Source organism: Eucyclogobius newberryi, unplaced genomic scaffold, assembly GCF_026437365.1.
Source record: "Eucyclogobius newberryi isolate DKJ021-1_F unplaced genomic scaffold, fEucNew1.0.hap1 SCAF_20, whole genome shotgun sequence".
Lineage (NCBI taxonomy): Eukaryota > Metazoa > Chordata > Actinopteri > Gobiiformes > Gobiidae > Eucyclogobius > Eucyclogobius newberryi.
The window spans coordinates 25,158,564-25,179,517 of NW_027315835.1; the positions used below are offsets into that span (position 1 = coordinate 25,158,564).

Genomic DNA, 20,954 nt, shown 5'->3' on the forward strand with positions numbered 1-20,954 from the left:
AGAGAGAGAGAGAAAGAGAGAAGAGAAGAGAAGAGAGAGAGAGAGAAGAGAGAGAGAGAAGAGAGAGAGAGAAGAGAGAGAGAGAGAAGAGAAGAGGAGAGAAGAGAAGAGAGAGAGAAGAGAGAGAGAGAAGAGAGATGAGAGAGAGAGAAGAAGAGAGAAGAGAGAGAGAGAGAGAGAGAGAGAAGAGAAGATGAGAGAGAGAAGAGAGAGAGAGAGAAGAGAAGAGAGAGAGAGGAGAGAGAGAGAAGAGAGAGAGAGAGAGAGAAGAGAGAGAAGAGAAGAGAGAGAGAAGAGAGAGAGAGAAGAGAGAGAGAAGAGAGAGAGAGAGAAGAGAGAGAGAGAAGAGAAGAAAAGAGAGAGAGAGAGAAGAGAAGAGAGAGAGAGAGAGAGAGAAGAGAAGAGAGAGAGAAGAGAGAGAGAGAAGAGAGAGAGAAGACGAGAGAGAGAGAGAGAAGAGAGAGAGAGAAGAGAAGAAAAGAGAGAGAGAGAGAAGAAAGAGAGAGAAGAGAAGAGAAGAGAGAGCGAGAAGAGAGAGAAGAGTGTCCTTCATAGTATTACAGGCAAAAGCTCTGAGTATTGGGAGAACATGGGGCTCCACTGAACTCTGCTTAGGGCTCCAAACGGCTCATAGCGGCTTCATGATGGGACTCTTCCTCCCGGAGCCTGGAAGACAGGTGGGGTGGAGGAGGGCTGCGTGAGCTGAACTGCTGAATGGTGTGGAGGAAGGTGGAGTTAAAAACATGTAGGTGGTGTGGAGTGGGGATTGGTAGCCTATCAGAGCAGAGTCACAATTAGTTACTTTAGCTTTGATGCGTTTTAAGTTCTTAGTTTTGATCTATAACATAAGTAAATTATCCTTTTACATGTTGTTTGAATTGCAATATTGATCTAAACGGCTCTGTAATAGAAACAGGTCGGCTGACTTCATGTAGAGGCATTTGTTTTGTTATTTTGATGATACTAAGATACATAACTTATTTGTTTTTAGACTTTCACACGGAACATTTGAGTTATTATGAGCTTTTAGTTTGAATATTGTTAATTATTGCATGTTGCACAGAATCACCAAAGCAAGTTCCTATGTTCGTGAATTCTGTTCATTGACAATGGCAATAAACTTTTTCGGATTCTGATTTGTTTTAAGTAATTTACTTTTTCGACATCATATGCACTCGGTCAAGTGCCTCAAGTGCCAGCGACAACTGCTGGTTTTGAGTTTGTAATGGTAGAATTAATGGACTTCAAGACATTAATTAATCATCAATTAAACATGAATCAAGACGTTTGACAGTTTATTAAAGTCCCGACCAGAGAGCAGAGAGACGCAAAGTCACTGTTACACAACAGTCGGCAAAGGTGAGGGCTCCGGCTTCTCACCAATTACAAGCCTAAAGCCCCCCACGCTGCAGACGACCGGAAACTGGCAGAGGAACTCAACATCGTCTACTCCAGGTTTGAGATCCTGGTCCAGGCTATGGTCCATGTGCCTCTACCGTTGGACAAAACACTTCTTAAACACAGTCACTTTAACCATCATTTAATCACTCACTGCACTGTTCACTTTCTGCACTACATCTGTACATTCAACTGTACATTTTATCTTATAGTATATTTAAATATTGTTTCTTTAATGCATGCCTTTATTTGATTTGATATATTTTGCTTTGTTATTGTTCATCATTGTATGTTGCACCCAATGATTCACCAAAGCAAATTCCTATATTTGTGAATTTTGTTTATTGGCAATGGCAATAAACCTTTTCTGATTCTGAAGCATTTGTCAAACTATTCAATATTTTTCCATTTTAAACATGCAGTTATTTGTTCTTATGTGTATGTAATTATAGTATTTTATGTTTAAACAGTTTGAATGCATTTATATGTAGTTGTCTATGTCTTTTTCTCTATAATTTGTTATAGTGTTGTTGTGTGCTTTTCTGAGCTGCATTCTCCACCAAGTGCCTTTAGTGCCATCTGGTGGCTAAAGTCAGTGTTGCAAAATGGCTGCTATACAGTATTTCTGTTAATGCTCGACACAACTACATTAAATATGATCAAATAAGTACACGCTTGAATAGCATATACAAGAGAAATACATGTACACGTATTTACTTTTACAATGTGTAATTTATCAGAAGGTTCGCACCACAGTGTGACAAGCTGCATGTTGAAAATATTTCAGAATTTAAACATTTGCATCTAATCTATTTCGTCTATCTCTATGGAGACAAGCCGGTGACACCACCAAGCCTAGTTACAGGTCGGATTTGTGGAGAGGCATTAAAATATATTTTGATTTGCAAAAAATAACAGTTATATATGTTGTATTTTGTGGCACAAGGTAAATGGAATGTTACGTCCAACATGTGCTTTTTACTTCTGTTAATGTAGAGCCTAATTATTTTAGAAGAAAGTGAATTTAGAAAACATCTTTAATAAAAATGTTAACTGCTTTATAATTCACACAGACAATGTGAGGGAACCGTCTTGCCCAAGGACACAAAACAGTGACTGAACCTGTTTGAGCCACTGCTTTCTTGTGGTCAAAATCTGAACATTACGCTGGCGCAAACATCTTTTTGATACCAATAAATGAATGGCAATGGCACAGAAAGGCTAATAAAGCATCAGATTTTCTGCCCATCAATATCTACAAGGCCCTGTGTCTTTATTTTCACAATATTTTTAATAAGTTAAAGTCATTTTCTTTCAAATCTACAGTTTGTGAAACTTTCTTCACTGGCAATGGAAATAAACATGATTCAGATCCGCTTAAGAACAACTCACTTTTTTCTCAGACAAAATTGTGTCTTCAAACATTGGCCCAAAGGCATTCCTAACACTAAATCAATAACCAGGAGCAGGAGCTGTTTACTTCAGGCGAACATACCGTTTATTCAATTCTGTTTTTCCAACCAAAACTTCAGTCACAAGACACAAGGCTCATTATTCCATTGTGTCTTTGTTCCATGTGAATCTTCTCACTCAGGACTTGGTTCATTTTGGCTTCATTTTCTGGCTGAGCGGTCCAAGTGCGTCGGGTTCTGTCTTTGTGCACATCAAGCACACACTTTGCCATCTTAGTGCAGGCGAGGCAAAGTCTCTGTAAAGTTAAGGCTTAACTTCTAATTTATACGTCCTAATGTTTATATCTTAAATGACCACCACCTAAACGGCTATATCAGATTAGAATGTATTATGTTTTTTATTCAAATTGTCAGTGAATGAGCTCTTGGAAATAACGCACACTGGGAGTTTGCTTTGGTGATGTGGGAGGGGAAACTGAACAGACCAAGATGGAGTGTGTTTATCATGTGCATTGATCACTAAATATGTTTTTTGTAGTTTTTTTTCTGGCAGGAGGGTTTAAGGACAGGGGATGCTCTGGACATTTCTCCACTTGCTCCATTAGCTTCTTTATTACTGACCAATGACCATTTCATTCTTTGAGTGTCTGACTTTCTTCTGGTAAAATCAACCATTTTGTTCAGGCCTGTGAGGAAACTGCAGTGGTGATTTTGGGCTTTCCAAAAATGCATTGAATTGAAAATTGAATAGATCTCACATTTGTTTGAAAAGGTCTTTGCTTTTATGGTGAGATGTTACAATTATTTGATTTATCTTTTGATAAATTACTGACATGTAGGGTTGTACTGCACAGGAAAGATCACATTTGAAGATTGCGATGTATAAAAATGACATAAAATCACATGCTTCAGTAAAAGGTGACTACATTTCAGTTTATTATGGACGTACAACTGGTTTCACTGACCTTTTCAATGGGTTTTATATAATGAGCTTATAGTTAGCTAGTTTTTACAAATTAATCTTACAAAGAGTCAACATTTTCATTTTAAACACAAATCTCTCTCTTTATAATGACTTAAATCAACCCTTTACCTTTCATGTATTCCCTAGTCTTTTTTTACAAGTGCTGAACGTAAGATTTGAGTGAGATAAACAAATCCATGTACGTGATTTGTGTGGCGTTCTGAGTCTAGCGTTAGCAGCGAGTCTGGGCTAACACCTAACACCTAACCCTGGGCAACGGAGGAGGCTCCATGGAGGAGCAGAGGCAGTGGGCGGGGCCCTCTGGAGGACGCAGCTCGTGAAACACCTGTGTCTCTTCTGCAGATTAAAGCTCTGGCAACACAGGTTCAGTTGGGATTGTTTTACCTTTTTAAACCAGTAAAAGCACAGGCTATATGCAGTTCCTTTATTTTTTTTTTTATCTCCATGGAGACGTGGTGGCATGCTGCAAGAATCGAACGCTGACGTTTTAAGATGATAATAAAAATATTCATTCATTGTCAATAATGCCAACCCCTACTCCAACATTTGATCCAATGACATCGGTTCCAGCCCAGAAGTCCTCCAGTGTCTGTGGAGCGAGAGGCGGCTCAGAGCAGCTCCACCAGCTTGAACTTGCCCTCCTGCTGGACGGGCAGAACGTTGATGAAGGTCTTGTAGAGCAGGGCTCCCCGGGGCAGCCTGGGGATCACCTCTCTGGCCTCGGAGCTGCGCGGCGGAGGGATGTACACCTCTTTAGTGAAGCGCACGTGTCCATCCTCCAGAGCGTACAGCGTGTTGTTGGTCCCAAGGCCCACCTTAAGGAGGCGCACAGGACAGAAAGACAGAAAAGCATATAGATTTTTAAAAATCAGATATTCAGAGGATTTTAAATGTCTTGGTTAAAGTATTGCACAAAAAAGGTATTATATGAACAAATTCTAGGTCCGTCAAAATCCTTTTAAGTCCAAGATGGTAAAGTTTGGTGTGTGCAGTAGATTCAATCAAATTAGAAAACATCTGTAGGAGCAGGATGGACACTGCTGTTTCCAGGAGAAGGCTGGTATCTAAACATTGTAGTGCAGGGCCTTCAACATCGGGCCCTCCAAGGGATTAATCCGACCCACGACCCATTTTACAAATATTAAATAAAAAATAAAAAAATCTTGTTACTGATTTATTTCTGGGTTAGCACTAGTTTAGACCGGGGTTGGCCTGGTTTAGTCATTGTTTAACTGGACTTTAGACTTGGTTTAGACTTGGTTCAGACCTGGTTGGTACTATAGCATTAGTACTAACTGTAGTGTAGTCCTAGTTTCATTCTGGTTCAGTACTGGATGGACAATTTTGCAAAGCAATGTTGTTCATTTCTCACAGAAATCAAATCTATCCGGAGTTATTGTATTGTATTAAATCAATTGATCAAAATAGTTTTGGGGATATTCTGTGCGACCCAAATGACAGTAGTTACAGTAGCGGCGTGTCCTCCACCTCCGGCCCAAAAGCCTTGGTCCTCTGAAAAGTATATTGAATAGACCTGCCATAGTGTCTCAGTCAAGTTACAGAAGGCTACGTTTTCTTACCAAACATTTTTGACAATTTGAAGAAACAAAAAGTATTGCAGAAGAGAGCATTAAATGTAGTATTAAACCCATTATTTTTAAGAACTAATATCACACAGCAGGGCAGTCAGCGCCAGACTGGATCTATCGCAAAGCTTTTCACTGAGTTATAACAGGAAGACTGTAATTAATCGAAGAAGTCAAAGCTAAAAATCACCCGAAACTGATTTAATACTGATGATTTGGGTCATAAATGGAATGTTTCCTCTGGAGTTATTGTTTTAATAGATTGAAGTGGTTGTATTGTCCGTGTGGTCACTCACATGAGCCCCGGGGTGGTACCTCAGGTGTCTCTGTGTGGCCAGGATGTTTCCGGCGTGGACAAAGTTTCCTACAGAGCCAAACATACAATGAGCACTTTAAAATTATGAAATGTCTGTTTCCAATGTTTTTCATGATTTGTGTGCTGCTACAGTTTCACTTTGCCACAGCTCACGCTTTCAAAAGAGTTTTATTTATTAACTTAATTGTTTAAGTTAATTAATAAATAAGAGTGAAGGCAAAATTAAGTAGACAATAATGCATCTTCAATTATTAACTGACGTCAGATCTAAAATGCTAATGGTCTTTATTTAAAAAAGAAAGAAAAATCAAAAGTAGATTGCGTTTCTATCACAAAATATGGAAAAACGCAATTTTTTTGCCTAAAACTTGTATTCAAGCTTCACAAAAAGTAAAGTAAGTAATAAACCTGCCAGCAAAATTAAATAACTATTGTGAATTTCAGACTAAATCCACAAATGCAGTAAAATACAATGTTAAATGCGTTTAAACCAGGCTTTGATCAGTCACATGGGCCTGAGGGCTTTTACTTTGACAAAACCAAATGTAATTTTAATATTTTTTGATTTTCTGAAGTTAATCCATATTGATATTCTGGAATAAAGAATGCATATTTTTTTTGTTTTGCAAACTTGAAGACCAGAGACTAGGCCAGTGTAAGTTTTCACTTGCCGTCTTGCTTCTTAAAGCCGTATCTGCGGCCCGGACTCTTCCCGCCCAGGTTTTTAGTGCTGCCGCCGGCCTTTTTAGAGGCAAACCTCACCAAGTCCAGGAGAGGGCACTGACTGGGGAGCACAAGTCCTGAAATACACCACACAGGCTTTACAAGAAAGTAAATATCACTAAATATAACATTGACAGTAATGACAAACACTAGAATTAGAAAGAAGGACGTCTATATTAAGTTTTCCGATTTATGTTTAGCATCTTGCAGAAAAAAAATCTCTAAAAATTGTGTAATACTTCTTTTAGCACATAAAAGTGAACAAGATTATCCTTAAAAATGACATTCATGAGCTCCTTCTGTGTTGTTTTCTGTTGCCTACATTTCCCACAATAATATTAAAAAATGTGTAAACATCAAGTCATCTTAATGTTACAATACTTTCAAACAAACAACAAAGTCATATGCGCTCCACTGAGGAAAGGAAATCATTCTGCTGTAATCAAACTGACATCCCTGCAGTAAATCCTCTTTATAAAGTCAAAATTCACTTCACTTGTAAGACTGCAAATTAACATTTAAATGAATTAAGTTAAAGTGTAAATTGATCCCGTTTTTACCAGGTGTTTAGCTAAAATAGAGATTTATTGTATTGATAGTGATATTAAATTGTAGTTTCTTATTTTTAACCAAAGAAATATTTCCACTTAAGAGGGATGAATAATTTATTCAGCTTTTGGATCTTAACATTTATTAACTTATTTAACACTTAACACTTATTAATGTTCATAAAACACATGTTTCACAAAAAGTATAACAGGTAGAAACTTTGAATAACTTTTATCACTTACAATTTTGAATAAAAATATATATTGATGGAATTTGGTCATTGGAGCTCAGGTGTATGATCTAATTAAATAGTCCTAAAAATATACTACAGCATGCAACAATATGAAATAACAAAGAGGCGAGTTAATCATGAGGTTAAAGCATAAATGCACAAATATATACAACACAAGACTCATTCAGGAGTTCACATTGAGCCACTTTGCCAGCCACGTTCCGAGTAAAACGTCACATTGTTTACAAAACTAAGCTAATCAGTGAATAAAAACACAAGTCCTACGCTTTCTGCAAATGAAATTATTTGACTACATCGCTCGAAAACACTTATATTTTGGTTTTAAAACGAAATACCTGCTCGGGACTTCAAAATCAAGGACGCCATCGCCGCCATGTTGATTTACGTCAAATCCGTTACGTCATTTCACGTCACGTCCTTGTTACGTTTAAGAAGATGTGTTAAACTCTTAAAATTATATACACGATGGAGAAAGACGAATAAAAAAAATACTGACACGAAATATTTTGTAAACTATAGCTCTAGTTACATAAGAACATGTTTAAAAACTAACTAAAATTACAATCTAGTTGTATTTATTGTCACGTTTTAAACAAAATATATGAAAAAATCACGGTCCTCAAACTAGACGAAACCCGGGTGAATCAAACATGTCCCCGTGCGTGGCTTGAACAGGAAACGAAATTAAATCGTAAAATAGCAAGTTTCAAATCTTTACTCTGTACCGATCTTGCGCATAAATCAGCCAAAGGTAAGCACAAAGTTACTGGCAGCAAAATATATTTTCGTTGCAGCTTCCCATGTGCACACCATGACAACGCAACAGAATGAAACTTGCCTTACATTTTGCATCAGTTGTTTTGCATATATATATGAAACTCAAATGGCATAAAAGTTAGCTATAACGTTAACTACAAGCTTTCGATTCAGTGCAGAGATTATTGCTGGCTTCCTGGCAACTGCAGGGGTCTGTTAATCCCCCACTTGAGCTACTCAAATTGAACATTGTATGATTGAAAGTGAATTATTGTTCAATTGAATATTGAAAGCATAAACAGAAATTCAAATTAATGTAACTTGATATTCAGATCTCTAATGCTTTCAGTCACTACAATTCAGTTCCTTTTCAGTTCTACAGTTTAAATTCAACAATTAATTTCACTTTTCAATTTCATGTCAAATACGTTTTTATGTCATAAGTTTCAGTTCCATTTCACTTCAAATACAATTACACAATTTCACTTTGTATTCACTTCGGTATTTAAATATTAATATTCATATTTTTTTTTTTACTCTTTAAAGTTGTGTTGTTTATGATTTTCTTGAATTTATCATAATTTGAGTTGGAGGGACGGGCGGCAAAACTCAATATGAATATTCACACATTTAACCATTTTTCTCAGGGATTTGGTCCACAAATTTGCCATAATAACAATATTTCAATATTGGCTAAAGCAATAATCAATATCGAAATTTGCAACAAACGAAATATATTGCAATAACACTGATCTCCTCAATCAGACAGAATTATACTGCTTTTAAAATAAAAAAGAGTTGAAAAAAAAAGCTGAATTTAATCACGATTTTCCCTTTTTCAGTCTACATTTTTCTTGATTTAGTCTTGGTTTTGTTTTGTTTTTATATCACAGAGTTTGACTAATACTTTAAGCCCGGAATATATAACTGAAACTTCAAAAACATGATCAAATATTTCAGTAACATCGATATTGCAGCTTCATTTCGCAATCATTTTCAATATTGTACAGTCCTATATTTTACCTTAGTATGTTTTTTACTTCCAGAGAAGACATTTCCTTTCATGCTACTTGTTGTTTTACGTGTAAAGACCCAGTAATTACAGAGATATTAACCATAAACTAGTCATTGTGTGTTCAGATCCCTAATAACTTTCCATGATCATATTATAACCTCCAGTGGATGGAATATGGAGAGCTGCACCGACTCCAACAGCGACCTGGACGAGGAACTCCCAGTATTCCTCAAGATACCGTCGCAACCTCAAAGCTCCGCCCCATCCCACCGGCAGCCAATCCAGTCGTCTGCCCGCTCAGACGTCATGACCATAAGCAGCGACTCTGACGACGAGGAGCCGTACGTTCCCCTGGCCCATCGCCTCAAACGGCAACAGCAGGACGAGCGGAGAGGTACGTGGGCAGAGAGTGGTCAAAAACTGTATCCAATCGCACGATCTCCTCAAATATGATGTGTTTTTAAAAATAGCTCTGAGGCATATCTTTGTATGTTCTTCACAATATTAGTTTCAATATTAAATGCAGTGATCCTCAGAGACCTGTAGCGGGAGCACACCCAAATGCTGCAGGACTGGGCAGGATTGGCGTGGCCTCGGACAGGACCAGACCTGAACACCTTGGCTCCGGAGTTCCTCTCGAGTATGACAGGGCAGCGGGCTCCATAGATCTATAGGAAAAAGTGGTGTAACACAGAGCAGTGCTTGTTTAGTGTGTAAGTGGTGGACACAACCACAGTGTGATCTGAGCCTTTTGGTCTCGTACACCATGAACAGTTTATTTATTTTGTAATTTTATCTTTACTTATTTTACACAAAACCTAGAACATGACCAGAGAGCAAAAGTCAAAAACATTTATTGCACAGGACATTTACAGAAACAAAATCACAAAACTTTGAAAAACTAATAGTGGTTTTAACTGTGTCGAGTTCCAGAATCCAATGTGATTTTTTTTTTTTTTTCATATGTCTATTATATTGTCCGTCCAGTTCTTGATTGTAGGTGCAACTTGTGTCATCCATTTTTTTGTGATTGCATTTTTCCTTAACGCCGAAAGAATGCTCCAAATATCCATTGATTGAGTCTTAAGGCCCAAATACATAGTTCCGAAATCAAATGGAATGGCAGTGTAAAAGTAAATATATGGCAAAAAAAAAGCATTATAAAAAAAGCATTATATCACAGCGTCTTTATTATTACAGAATAGTCCAGATTCTCTGCTCAAAGCTGTTGCCAGAGCCTTCACTGCTCTACGGCTCGAATCTGAGGCCAGGAGCTCATCAGCCTGCATTATTCACAATATACAACATACTCAAATCAAATCAATGGAAAACATGTGAATAATTTAAAGATGCAATATGTAACTTTTCTGCTAGAGGGTCTGTCAGTTGCTTGTTTCCAAATGAAATACCGTATTTTCCGGACTATAAGTTGCACCAGAGTATAAGTCGCACCAGCCAAAAAATGCATAATAGAGAAGAAAAAAGCATATACAAGTTGCACTGGAGTATGAAATGCGGTTGCAAGTGTGAAAATAACAAATTATATCACTTATAAGTCACTGTGGAATATATAAGTATAAATATAAGCATAAGTCGCACCCCGGCCAAAACTATGAAAAAAAGTGAGACTTAGAGTCCGGAAAATACGGTATATACGCAGTTAGAATAATGAATATGTTGCAAACTTACGATTACATTTTAACTTGGGTCAAAGTGTAAAAAGAGATATTTCTTTTTTTTTTAACCATCAATACTCTTTCACACATCTCGTCATTATTGTTGTCTGGATACACCTTCCAAAATTCAACATTTTTGACCATTTTCCCCACCTCTAGGTATTCCTTCGTGCACTATGAAGGATTCACCCAACGGCTTTACCAAAATAGTCCATCTTCAACATCAAAACGGCCATGTTGGAGAAAGCCCGGAAAAGTCCAAGGCTCAGAAAAGGACAGCGGAGGAGGTCCAGAGGTGTAAGGAGGAGGCACTGAGGAGGAAGCGGGCACGAGAGGAGCAGCAGAGGCAGAAGGAGGTGCAAAGGAGGGGCAGAGAGGAGGGGAAGGTCCAGAGGAGGGCTATAGCTGAGGAAGTGAAGGCGCTCAGGCCAGAGGAGTGCCTCAAGTACATGGTGGCAGCGGTGGACCCAGGTAAGCTAACAGGGGCAGCAATTTATTACAATTAACCATGACAATGTAACTAGTATTTTGCAAAAAAAAAAAAATTTGAATGCGGACTGAACTTGGAAGCAATCTTGGAGTAAACTATCACTAAGCCAGGTCTACATCAAGACTAATCTGTGCCCAAACCAGGACAAGGTGTTTGAATTGAACATAATGCCTTAAAAATATTTGATTCAAGACTCTATAAGCCATGTTTCCACTGGGTCTCTTTGCAGCAGATGGGCCTATAATGATGGGATCTATCTATACACGTGAAACCAGAGCTGGTACAAAGTTCAAGAAACTGTTAAATCTGTCGTCTTCTTAGCGCTCCTGCAGCTGGAGGGCGGCGGTGCCTTGCTCTCCTCTCTCCAGGCTCTGGGCTGCACCTGTGCCATCGAGAAGCAGCCCCTCCCTCGTAGTGTGGGCTGGAGGCGCAGGACTCCTGGTGCACAGGTCAGCACACCTTCAGCCATCATTGTTTACCATTCACACTCTTCGTCGTTGTCACTGTTTGGCAGCTTAATTCTGCAGTTGTGTAAATAATAACCTTTCACATTTACTGTGTAGGATTCCATTTTTCCCCTATGTGTTTATTGGCTCATTAATTGACCAGTTTGTATAGTTACATTAACAAGAATAGTTTTAGAATGATCTTGAGCCTTAAACACAAAGCGAGATGTTTTTGAGTCTCATGTAAGTGGAAGATGGAACAGAGAGAGGTTTCAATGCTCATTGATGCATGATAATAACTTGGCAAATCTGCCTTAGGCGCTTGTAAAATGTTCATGTTGTGAAAACAGAAATTACCTTCGAAATCCGACCTTGGTGAGGCTTAGTCAGCTGAACACAAACAGTTTGATACAGTGGTGCTCCTGAGGCAACGCCCACTAACAGATCTCTACGGGGGAAGCAATTCATTAATTTGAATGTATAGCAGGAGTTTTATCACCCACTGTTCAACCACTACAAGAGAAAACGCTGAGTTTAAGAGTTATATTTTGCCAAATACAGACACAAAGACATGAAGAAGAATAATGTGGTCAAACTAATTCTTAGTTATCCAACAATGCTAACATTTGCTGCGGGCTAAATGCTACCACAATGCTAGAACCACCTTTTTTAACATCTACTTAACAGTCTGTCTGAGGTAAAGCCAGGTCACCGTCTCTTCAGACTCAATTTGAATTTAGTGCTTGAAATTGACTATTTGCAGCAGGAAATTTATTAGAAGAAGGAAAATATTTTCCCCACACACCAGACCATGCCCACTGATATGACGTGTTGTTGACTGTATCTATGGGAGAATTTTCTCTGGGCCCAGCAGCTGCAGTACCTATGGAATGGCCAGTAATCCAACTGGGAGTGTCCTATCTAGTTCATATTATATACTGCCTGTCGCCACTTCCAAAAAAAGAGGCACATGCGCCAATATTTTGTAGGACCGCCTTTAGCTTTGATTACAGCACACATTCGCTGTGGCATGGTTTCAGTAAGCTTCTTCAATATTAAAATATTTATTTCCTTTCAGTGTTACATTATTTTTTTCACACAGATCTTGTATTGATGATGTGAGAGAGTGACCACTGCACAAAGCCTCATCCCAGCGAGTCTCACTGGGGTTCAGATCTGCACTAGTTTAGTTTCTGCTTCTACTTAGTTTTCTCTGCTTGATGCCAATGATTTGACCCTTCTCAAATGTACTGACATCTTTTACGTGACCCCGGGATTTGTCTTTCCGCATTGGTTGTTTCAGAAATGAGAAGACACTTACTGCATCAGTCGGCTTTACTAAATACTGTGTTGCAGCTGCAGTTGGAGGCTTGTACCTACTGTATTTGTAGGCCTTGTATTCCATTGCCTTGCTGTTCCAGGCTGCAGATGGAGATTGTGTGCCGGAGAATAATGTAGTGATCCAGCTAAGCTTGGATGACTTCATCAGACTGAGCCATAGCTACATCCAGGTGAGTGGGAGATCTCTACGATTTGTTAAGATACTTCCTGTGTTGATGGTCTTATTGCTGGATGTAGGAGGAGCGGACTGGCAGGGCGGAGTGCGGGGAAACCCTCACCTCATGGGTACAGGGACTGCAGAGGCAACACCCAGAGAGGCTCCTCAGTTTGGTGGTGGTAGGACTGGAGCAGTACTTCAGGTGGAGCACTGACTCACTCACACATCCGTCATGCCACAATCTTTTTTCTTCATTGGCTTGTTCCTTCTTTAAAAATGTTAAATGTGCTCTATCTAACTTTTCTGGTGGAGGCCGCCACTAAGATGTTCCACATTGTTCTTTTCTTCAATTATGGGTGTTTTCATTGCTCAAAAGGTTCAGCCTTTTTGGCCAGTGTGATTGTGCTGCACTAACAGAAGTGTGTAACTCAGGTCTCACAAGGCACAGAGCCAGAAGAAGCTGAGGGAGGCAGTGGTGGGTGAGAAGCAGGGCGGAGCCAAGAGGAAGAAGAAGACCGGGGCAGCTGACGCTCTGCCGGAGCTCAGCCGGGTCCAGGTGGAGGAGGTGGGTGCAAATGCTGCAGGATAACACAGGATTCTTTTTATTTTTTTATTTTGTTTTTCTGTCGTGATGTACTGACGGCCATCGAGTCAAAATCAATTCAAGTCAATTCAATTTATTTTTGTAACGCCCAAAATCACAACAGTAGTTGCCTCGAGGGGCAACAGTGAAAAAAAACAGATTGAACAATGTTCATAGGGACTTGGCAATGTCCCAGCATCCCGTGTCCTTAGACAAATGTCACAAGCTCCCCTGTCCTTAGACCCTCCTTCTCTGTCAGGAAAAACTACCAAACCTCAAGGAAATCCATAGTGAATCTGATCTGGCAGGGAGCTGATTCCATAACGCAGGAGCTTGGTAGCTAAACGCTCTACCTCCTTCTGTGCATTTAGAGACTCTTGGGACCACCAGAAGTCCAGCATTTTGAGAGTGAAGAGCTCTGTTTGAATGATATGGTTCTATAGCATCTTTGAGGTAGGATGGGGCCATGTCATTTATGGCTTTGTAGGTCAAGAGTAGAATTTTAAATTTGATTCTAAGCTCGACAGGAGCCAGTGAAGAGACTCCAGCACCGGCGTAATGTGCTCTCTTTTTTTAGTTTCTTGTTGGTAATCTTGCTGCTGCATTTTAACCAGTTGAATGTTTTTTATGATTTTTTTAGGATGTTACAAATACATGGATAAAATGTTTTACAGGCTTGATTTATATGTGCTTTGAATGAGAGGTCCTGGTCAAACCTCCAAGGTTTCTTACAGTAGAACTGGAGGCTACACTAACATTGTCCAGTGTGACTATCTGCTCAGATAAAGTGTCTCGTAGACATTTAGGGCCTAGTACAATGACCTCGGCAGCATATAAAGAGTAAACCGAAGTGGACCGAGTACTGAACCCTGTGGTACACTGTAGGTTGCTTCAGAACAAGGTGAGGTTTACATTAACAAACTGGTACCTATTCGATGAATAGGATTTAAACCAGCTAAGGGCTGTTCCTCCAACACCTATATCACATTCTAACCTCTGCAGTAGAATGTTGTGGTCGATGGTGTCAAACGCTGCGCTGAGGTCCAACAAGACCAGGATTGAGACCAGTCCATCGTCAGCGGCTAATAACAAATCATTTGTGACTTTAACTAGTGCAGTTTCAGTGCTGTGGTGGGCTCTGAACCCTGACTGGAAAACTTCAAATAAGTTATTGTCCTGCAGGTGGCGACAAAGCTGTTTAACTACAACTTTTTCAAGGATTTTAGAGACAAAGGGAAGATTTGAAATAGGTCTGTAGTTTACCAACAGGTCATGATCAATATTAGGCTTTTTCAGAAGAGGTTGAATGACTGCATGTTTGAAGGACTTTGGAACATAACCACTTTCTAATGAAGTATTTATTATATTAAGAATAGAGTCTATAATTAGGGGGAGAATGTCTTTGAGAAGTCTGCTTGGAATGGGGTCTAGGACACAAGTTGAGGTTTTAGAGGACAGTTATCTCTGCTTGATCAACAGCTGTGAACCTTTCTAGAGTTACTGATGGATTTATATGGGACTCTAGTTTTACAGCTTGGGAGTATAATAGTGGGAGTGATTTCATGTAATTTAGCTCAGATTGTTGTTGTGTTGTTGTTGTTGTGGTGGTGGGTGCACGGTGGCAAAGGCAGTTAGCGCTCTTGCCTCCCAAGAAGGAGATCTTGGGTTTGATTCCTGGACCAGACCAGCATCTCATGATCTCATGGGTGGAGTCTGCATGTTCTCCCCGTGTTACCGTGGGTTCTCCCCGGGGTCTCCGGCTTCCTCCCACCGTCCAAAGATTTAGGTTGATTTAGATTTTAGATTTTAGATGTTAGGCAAAATTGGCAACTCTAAATTGGCCCTAGTGAATGAATGTGAGAGTGAACTGTCTGTAATGTCTATGTCTCTGTGTTGGCCCTGTGACAAGTTGGCCACTGTCCAGGGTGTACCCCGCCTAAGGCCTAAAGTCACTGGGATAGGCTCCAGTCACCCGCGACCCCAAAAGGGAACAAGCGGTAGAAAATGAATGAATGTTGTTGCGGTTGCGGTTGCGGTTGCTGTTGCTGTTGCTGTTGCTGTTGCTGTTGCTGTTGCTGTTGCTGTTGCTGTTGCTGTTGCTGTTGCTGTTGCTGTTGCTGTTGCTGTTGCTGTTGCTGTTGCTGTTGTTAGCAGCCTGGCTACAGTGCTGAAACAAAATCTAGTGTTATTTTTGTTGACCTGTTGAATAGTATCTGGTTTAGGCCTTACGCAGAGCCTGCTTATAGGACAGTAGGCAGATTTTCCAATGCTTTTAGGGACAAAAGACAAAATGGTCTTTCTAATTTCTAACTCTTTGTTCATCTCTCCATCTTACAGTTCAATTTAAGTTTAACCTTAGTTTTGAATGTCTTCTTATCTACATGTTCAGGACAGGAGTTTAGGACTCTCTCTCCCCAGAGTTTAAAGTAAACCTAAGTAACTTTAGTGATAGAGCTCCCTCTGCAGCTCCCTTGTAAAATACTTGTGTGTAAAATGTTCACATATCACATACAAAAACATTTAACTTTGCCAAATGTATATAAAAAAAAGAGCCAGGGTCTCCCAGGGTAGTTTTCTGGTTTTCTGCCCAGAGACAGCAGGGGGACACGGCAGACACTTCAAAAAAATAATCATAATAATATTTGACCATCACAGGGACTTACAAAAACAACCTTTAATTAAAGCCACGCGACCACCTTCCCGTGCATTTGCCATCGCAACCCGACTGCCCTGGCACACTCCCCGTCCAACCATTTCTCAGGCTTAGATCTGACCCCTGTCCCTGCATTTACACAGCGCAGTACGCCATTAGAGCGCATAGGCGGGGCCGACTGCTTTGAACCAGCAACCCGTACATAATACAGATACGATGTAATTTATGGAGGATTTTTAGGACCACCTAATTAAGAATAAAGTATTACTAAAAGAATATTCAAATTATGTTTTAAATGTAAAATAACAAGTCTATTTATTCAATTTGATTAGAAATAATTTAAATAAATAAAAACTAGAATTAAATTGTGCATTGAAAACACAATTCAACAAATCTATTTGAAAATAGATTAATTAATTCAGCTATTAAGAAATGGTTTATTAGGATACAATTTGAATGTACAAAAAATTTAAATCCTCTCTTACTGGCGACCGCCCCTTTCCTTTAGAAAGACAAACCAATTTAAAGGGCAAACGGATCCCATTCAATAAAGAACTAGCAACAATCTTAGAGGAAAAACTACACTCCTCTTTTTCTAACAATAAACAAAGATCTTGAAACATGGACTCTGGTCCCATACTTAAGTTTAAGTAAAAGGATTGAAACTATAAAAATGTCCATCTCCAGCCCCTTTGTCATACAGTGTATATGTGTATATATATATGTATATATATATATATATAAACACACACACGCACGCATGCAAAGTTTTTTTTCTTCTCCCCATTGTAATGTTTGTGCATTCCTGGAGGTGGGGGTTGAGCACCACCAATCATAATGGTTGACACATTATTGTAATCAGTGTATGGAAAAATTTACGTCTAATTTCCTATTGATTTTTTTCTAGGCTTGTTGTTGTTGTGTTGTTGTCAGGTCACGTCAGACGGCCTCGTAAGCTAAATTTTACCCCAAAAAATTGCCGAGCCGATCACATCCACACCCCTATGTGGGATTTTTCGACGTTCGGGGAAAATGCGATAACAAAACAACAAAAAAGAAACCGGCGAAGAACAATTGCTCCTGCAATTTCATGGTACAAGTACTTTATATTCAGTACTTGCCAAAACTGAGTACCAATACCATGCATAAGGGGTTCTAATAATGGATCCATGGTTCTAATACTGTAGTAAGTCTCATTCATTAAATCCACATATTTCAGAATGGTAAAGAATTTGAACCTTTACCATAGTAAATTAACCATTGAAGCAAAATAATTAGTGCCGGGCACGATTATGTGTTTTTATCGGCATGAATTATTTTGTCGTACGTTAACGCAGATCACATGTGTTGGTACATGAGCCCTGCTCTGCAGCATGTAGAGAGCATGTGATTAATCGCGATTAATACATGTCATCGCCGCCCAGCCCTAAAAATAATAGATTTTTTAAATGTTGAAAAGTCCTCAAAATATTTCCTTTAAACAGGATGCTAAAACTTATGAATATAACTTTTATAATGGCCAATAACCTACCTTTTCACATAAAATACTTATTTGAGCGGTTGTTTCTTTCTAATTTGTACTAAGATTACTAGAATTATGATGGCTATACTTGACCTTTACTATTTAGGCTTTAGGCTTAAAGCAGCTGCTTTACGGTGGTAGCCACTTAAAGTCTAACAATGAGTTTTCTTAATTGTATCAAGGCCGTGCTTTGGCCAGTATGGGACATGTTTTACCTCTTTTAAAAGATTCCCGCACGATTCATTCACAAACTTAGAAATACTAAACATCTGTTTGTGAATTGCTGCCTCATGATTAGAAAGAATAATTCTGGTAAGATTTAGAAAACGCTTATGTTTGGGTGACGTCAGTTGCTCACGTAGCAGACCTCTGTCTCATGATGTGGAGCCAGACCCTGAGCATGGAAATCCATTAAAAGAATAGTGCCAAAGAAGCGCTCCAAGGTGAACCGGTCTGGGGCCCAGGGCCAAGTGGCTAAGAGTACATATGTAACATGAGTGACAGTGACTGTGTCCTCTCCTCAGGCCATGGTCCACCTGCAGCTTCACACCAACGTCTGCGTGCGCTTCCTTTCCACATGGAACGACTTCGTCCAGCACATCACCATTGCAACCAAGGCCGTTGCCGAGGCTCCTTTCAAGTATGTAATGTTCGTTTATTAAACTGTTGATGAGTTAACGCAGCTCGGTAATGAAAGCTGAACAAGCAGTTATTGTATGTGTTTTTTTTATCAGTAGTTTATACAGCTATTTTTTCTCACACTTAAACTCTGCAAATGAATTAATGTCAGCGTGTAATACTCCATACAGAAAACATGATCTATTAAATAAAATGTAAGAAAGCATAAAATAAACCAATAAAAGCAGAGCTGTGCATTCATATTTTCTTCAGATTCAGTTGTTTCTAAGCATAAATGATGATCATGCAGATGTCCACAGCCAATCATCTCTCTTTTCTCCTCCTGCCAGTAGATTTGAAATTCTAAAACATGAGATGCCAAAGCATGTTTAAAAAATGTACAATACAAAGAATGCATTCTTTTTGTTGATTTTTTGTGTTCCTTGCAAAATGTAAAATTATGATTTAGTTATACTATCGTTCAATTCTAGGTACCTGAAAAAAGCATAATGTCTCCTTTTAAAAACCTTGTTTGTGGTTGCAGGCGCGAGCGGGACAACAGCGGCTTCTCGTTCCACCTAGAGAGCGAGTGGGCGGGGGGGCAGAAGGTGGAGCGCAGTGGGAAGGGTCTCCTGCAGGTGTGGAGGAGGCAGGTGCAGCAGCTCCACAGGGTCAGTGCGGACATGGCGTCGGCAGTGCTCTCGTGCTACCCCTCGCCTCGACTGCTCACACAGGTAGGGGCGCAAACATGTGACCGAGAGTAAGCGCAAACATGACAGAGAGTAAGCGCAAACATGTGACCGAGAGTAAGCGCAAACACGTGACCGAGAGTAAGCGCAAACATGTGACCGAGAGTAAGCGCCAACACGTGACCGAGAGTAAGCGCAAACACGTGACCGAGAGTAAGCGCAAACATATGACCGAGAGTAAGCGCAAACACTTGACCGAGAGTAAGTGCAAACATGACCGAGAGTAAGCGCAAACACGTGACCGAAAGTAAGCGCAAACACGTGATCGAGAGTAAGCGCAAACATATGACCAAGAGTGAGCGCAAACATGACCGAGAGTGAGCGCAAACACGTGATCGAGAGTAAGCGCAAACACGTGATCGAGAGTGAGCGCAAACACGTGACCGAGAGTAAGCGCAAACACGTGACCGAGAGTAAGCGCAAACATGTGTCCGAGAGTAAGCGCAAACACGTGACCGAGAGTAAGCGCAAACACGTGACCGAGAGTAAGCGCAAACATGATCAAGAGTAAGCGCAAACATGTGACCGAGAGTAAGCGCAAACACGTGACCGAGAGTAAGCGCAAACATATGACCGAGAGTGAGCGCAAACATGACCGAGAGTAAGCGCAAACATGACCGAGAGTAAGCGCAAACACGTGATCGAGAGTAAGCGCAAACATGACCGAGAGTAAGCGCAAACACGTGACCGAGAGTAAGCGCAAACACGTGACCGAGAGTAAGCGCAAACACGTGACCGAGAGTAAGCGCAAACACATGATCGAGAGTAAGCGCAAACACGTGACCGAGAGTAAGCGCAAACATGTGACCGAGAGTAAGCGCAAACACGTGACCGAGAGTAAGCGCAAACACGTGACCGAGAGTAAGCGCAAACACGTGACCGAGAGTAAGCGCAAACACGTGACCGAGAGTAAGCGCAAACACGTGACCGAGAGTAAGCGCAAACATGTGACCGAGAGTAAGCGCAAACACGTGATCGAGAGTGAGCGCAAACACGTGACCGAGAGTAAGCGCAAACATGATCGAGAGTAAGCGCAAACATGTGACCGAGAGTAAGCGCAAACACGTGACCGAGAGTAAGCGCAAACATGTGACCGAGAGTAAGCGCAAACACGTGATCGAGAGTGAGCGCAAACACGTGACCGAGAGTAAGCGCAAACATGATCGAGAGTAAGCGCAAACATGTGACCGAGAGTAAGCGCAAACACGTGACCGAGAGTAAGCGCAAACACGTGACCGAGAGTAAGCGCAAACACGTGATCGAGAGTGAGCGCAAACATGTGACCGAGAGTAAGCGCAAACATATGGCCGAGAGTAAGCGCAAACACGTGACCGAGAGTAAGCGCAAACACGTGACCGAGAGTAAGCGCAAACACGTGATTGAGAGTGAGCGCAAACACGTGACCGAGAGTAAGCGCAAACATGATCAAGAGTAAGCGCAAACATGTGACCGGAGGTAAGCGCAAACATGACCGAGAGTAAGCGCAAACACGTGACCGAGAGTAAGCGCATACATGACCGAGAGTAAGCGCAAACATGTGACCGAGAGTAAGCGCAAACATATGACCGAGAGTAAGCGCAAACATGTGACAGAGAGTAAGCGCAAACATGACAGAGAGTAAGCGCAAACATGTGACCAAGAGTAAGCGCAAACATGTGACCGAGAGTAAGCGCAAACATGTGACCGAGAGTAAGCGCAAACATGTGACCGAGAGTAAGCGCAAACA

The 20,954-nt window shown here is 40.4% G+C and overlaps 2 protein-coding genes across 3 annotated transcripts in view; one reads left to right on the forward strand and one right to left on the reverse strand.

Annotated features, from left to right (window-relative positions):
- Positions 1-4,280: 4,280 nt before the first annotated feature.
- On the reverse strand, positions 4,281-7,641 carry mrpl27 (mitochondrial ribosomal protein L27). Its single transcript, XM_072456032.1, has 4 exons — positions 7,558-7,641; positions 6,369-6,497; positions 5,678-5,745; positions 4,281-4,610 (listed from the first exon to the last, which is right to left on the reverse strand). The coding sequence occupies exons 1-4, from the start codon at positions 7,595-7,597 to the stop codon at positions 4,404-4,406; spliced, it is 444 nt and encodes a 147-aa protein (XP_072312133.1). The 5' UTR covers positions 7,598-7,641; the 3' UTR covers positions 4,281-4,403.
- A 1,511-nt stretch (positions 7,642-9,152) lies between these two features.
- Positions 9,153-20,954, forward strand: part of eme1 (essential meiotic structure-specific endonuclease 1) — a 41,950-nt gene continuing 30,148 nt past the window's right edge. The window contains exons 1-8 of one of the 2 annotated variants that reach the window (XM_072456616.1): positions 9,153-9,387; positions 10,829-11,140; positions 11,481-11,608; positions 13,027-13,116; positions 13,184-13,305; positions 13,536-13,668; positions 18,386-18,501; positions 19,024-19,213. In XM_072456616.1, coding sequence (XP_072312717.1) covers positions 9,168-9,387; positions 10,829-11,140; positions 11,481-11,608; positions 13,027-13,116; positions 13,184-13,305; positions 13,536-13,668; positions 18,386-18,501; positions 19,024-19,213 — 1,311 coding nt within the window. In that variant the 5' untranslated portion in view covers positions 9,153-9,167. Of the gene's footprint in view, positions 9,388-10,819; positions 11,141-11,480; positions 11,609-13,026; positions 13,117-13,183; positions 13,306-13,535; positions 13,669-18,385; positions 18,502-19,023; positions 19,214-20,954 lie in introns of those variants that run through there. The other variant, XM_072456615.1, reaches the window with a different exon arrangement.

What these genes read in the sequence shown, in the direction of transcription:
- mrpl27 (XM_072456032.1), bottom strand. Translation starts at nt 7,597, where the DNA reads ATGGCGGCGATGGCGTCCTTGATTTTGAAGTCCCGAGCAG. An exon ending in CGGCTTTAAGAAGCAAGACG is followed by an intron (nt 5,746 to 6,368) that starts GCAAGTGAAAAC and finishes TTGGCTCTGTAG; the next exon opens with GAAACTTTGTCCACGCCGGA. An exon ending in GGTACCACCCCGGGGCTCAT is followed by an intron (nt 4,611 to 5,677) that starts GTGAGTGACCAC and finishes CGCCTCCTTAAG; the next exon opens with GTGGGCCTTGGGACCAACAA.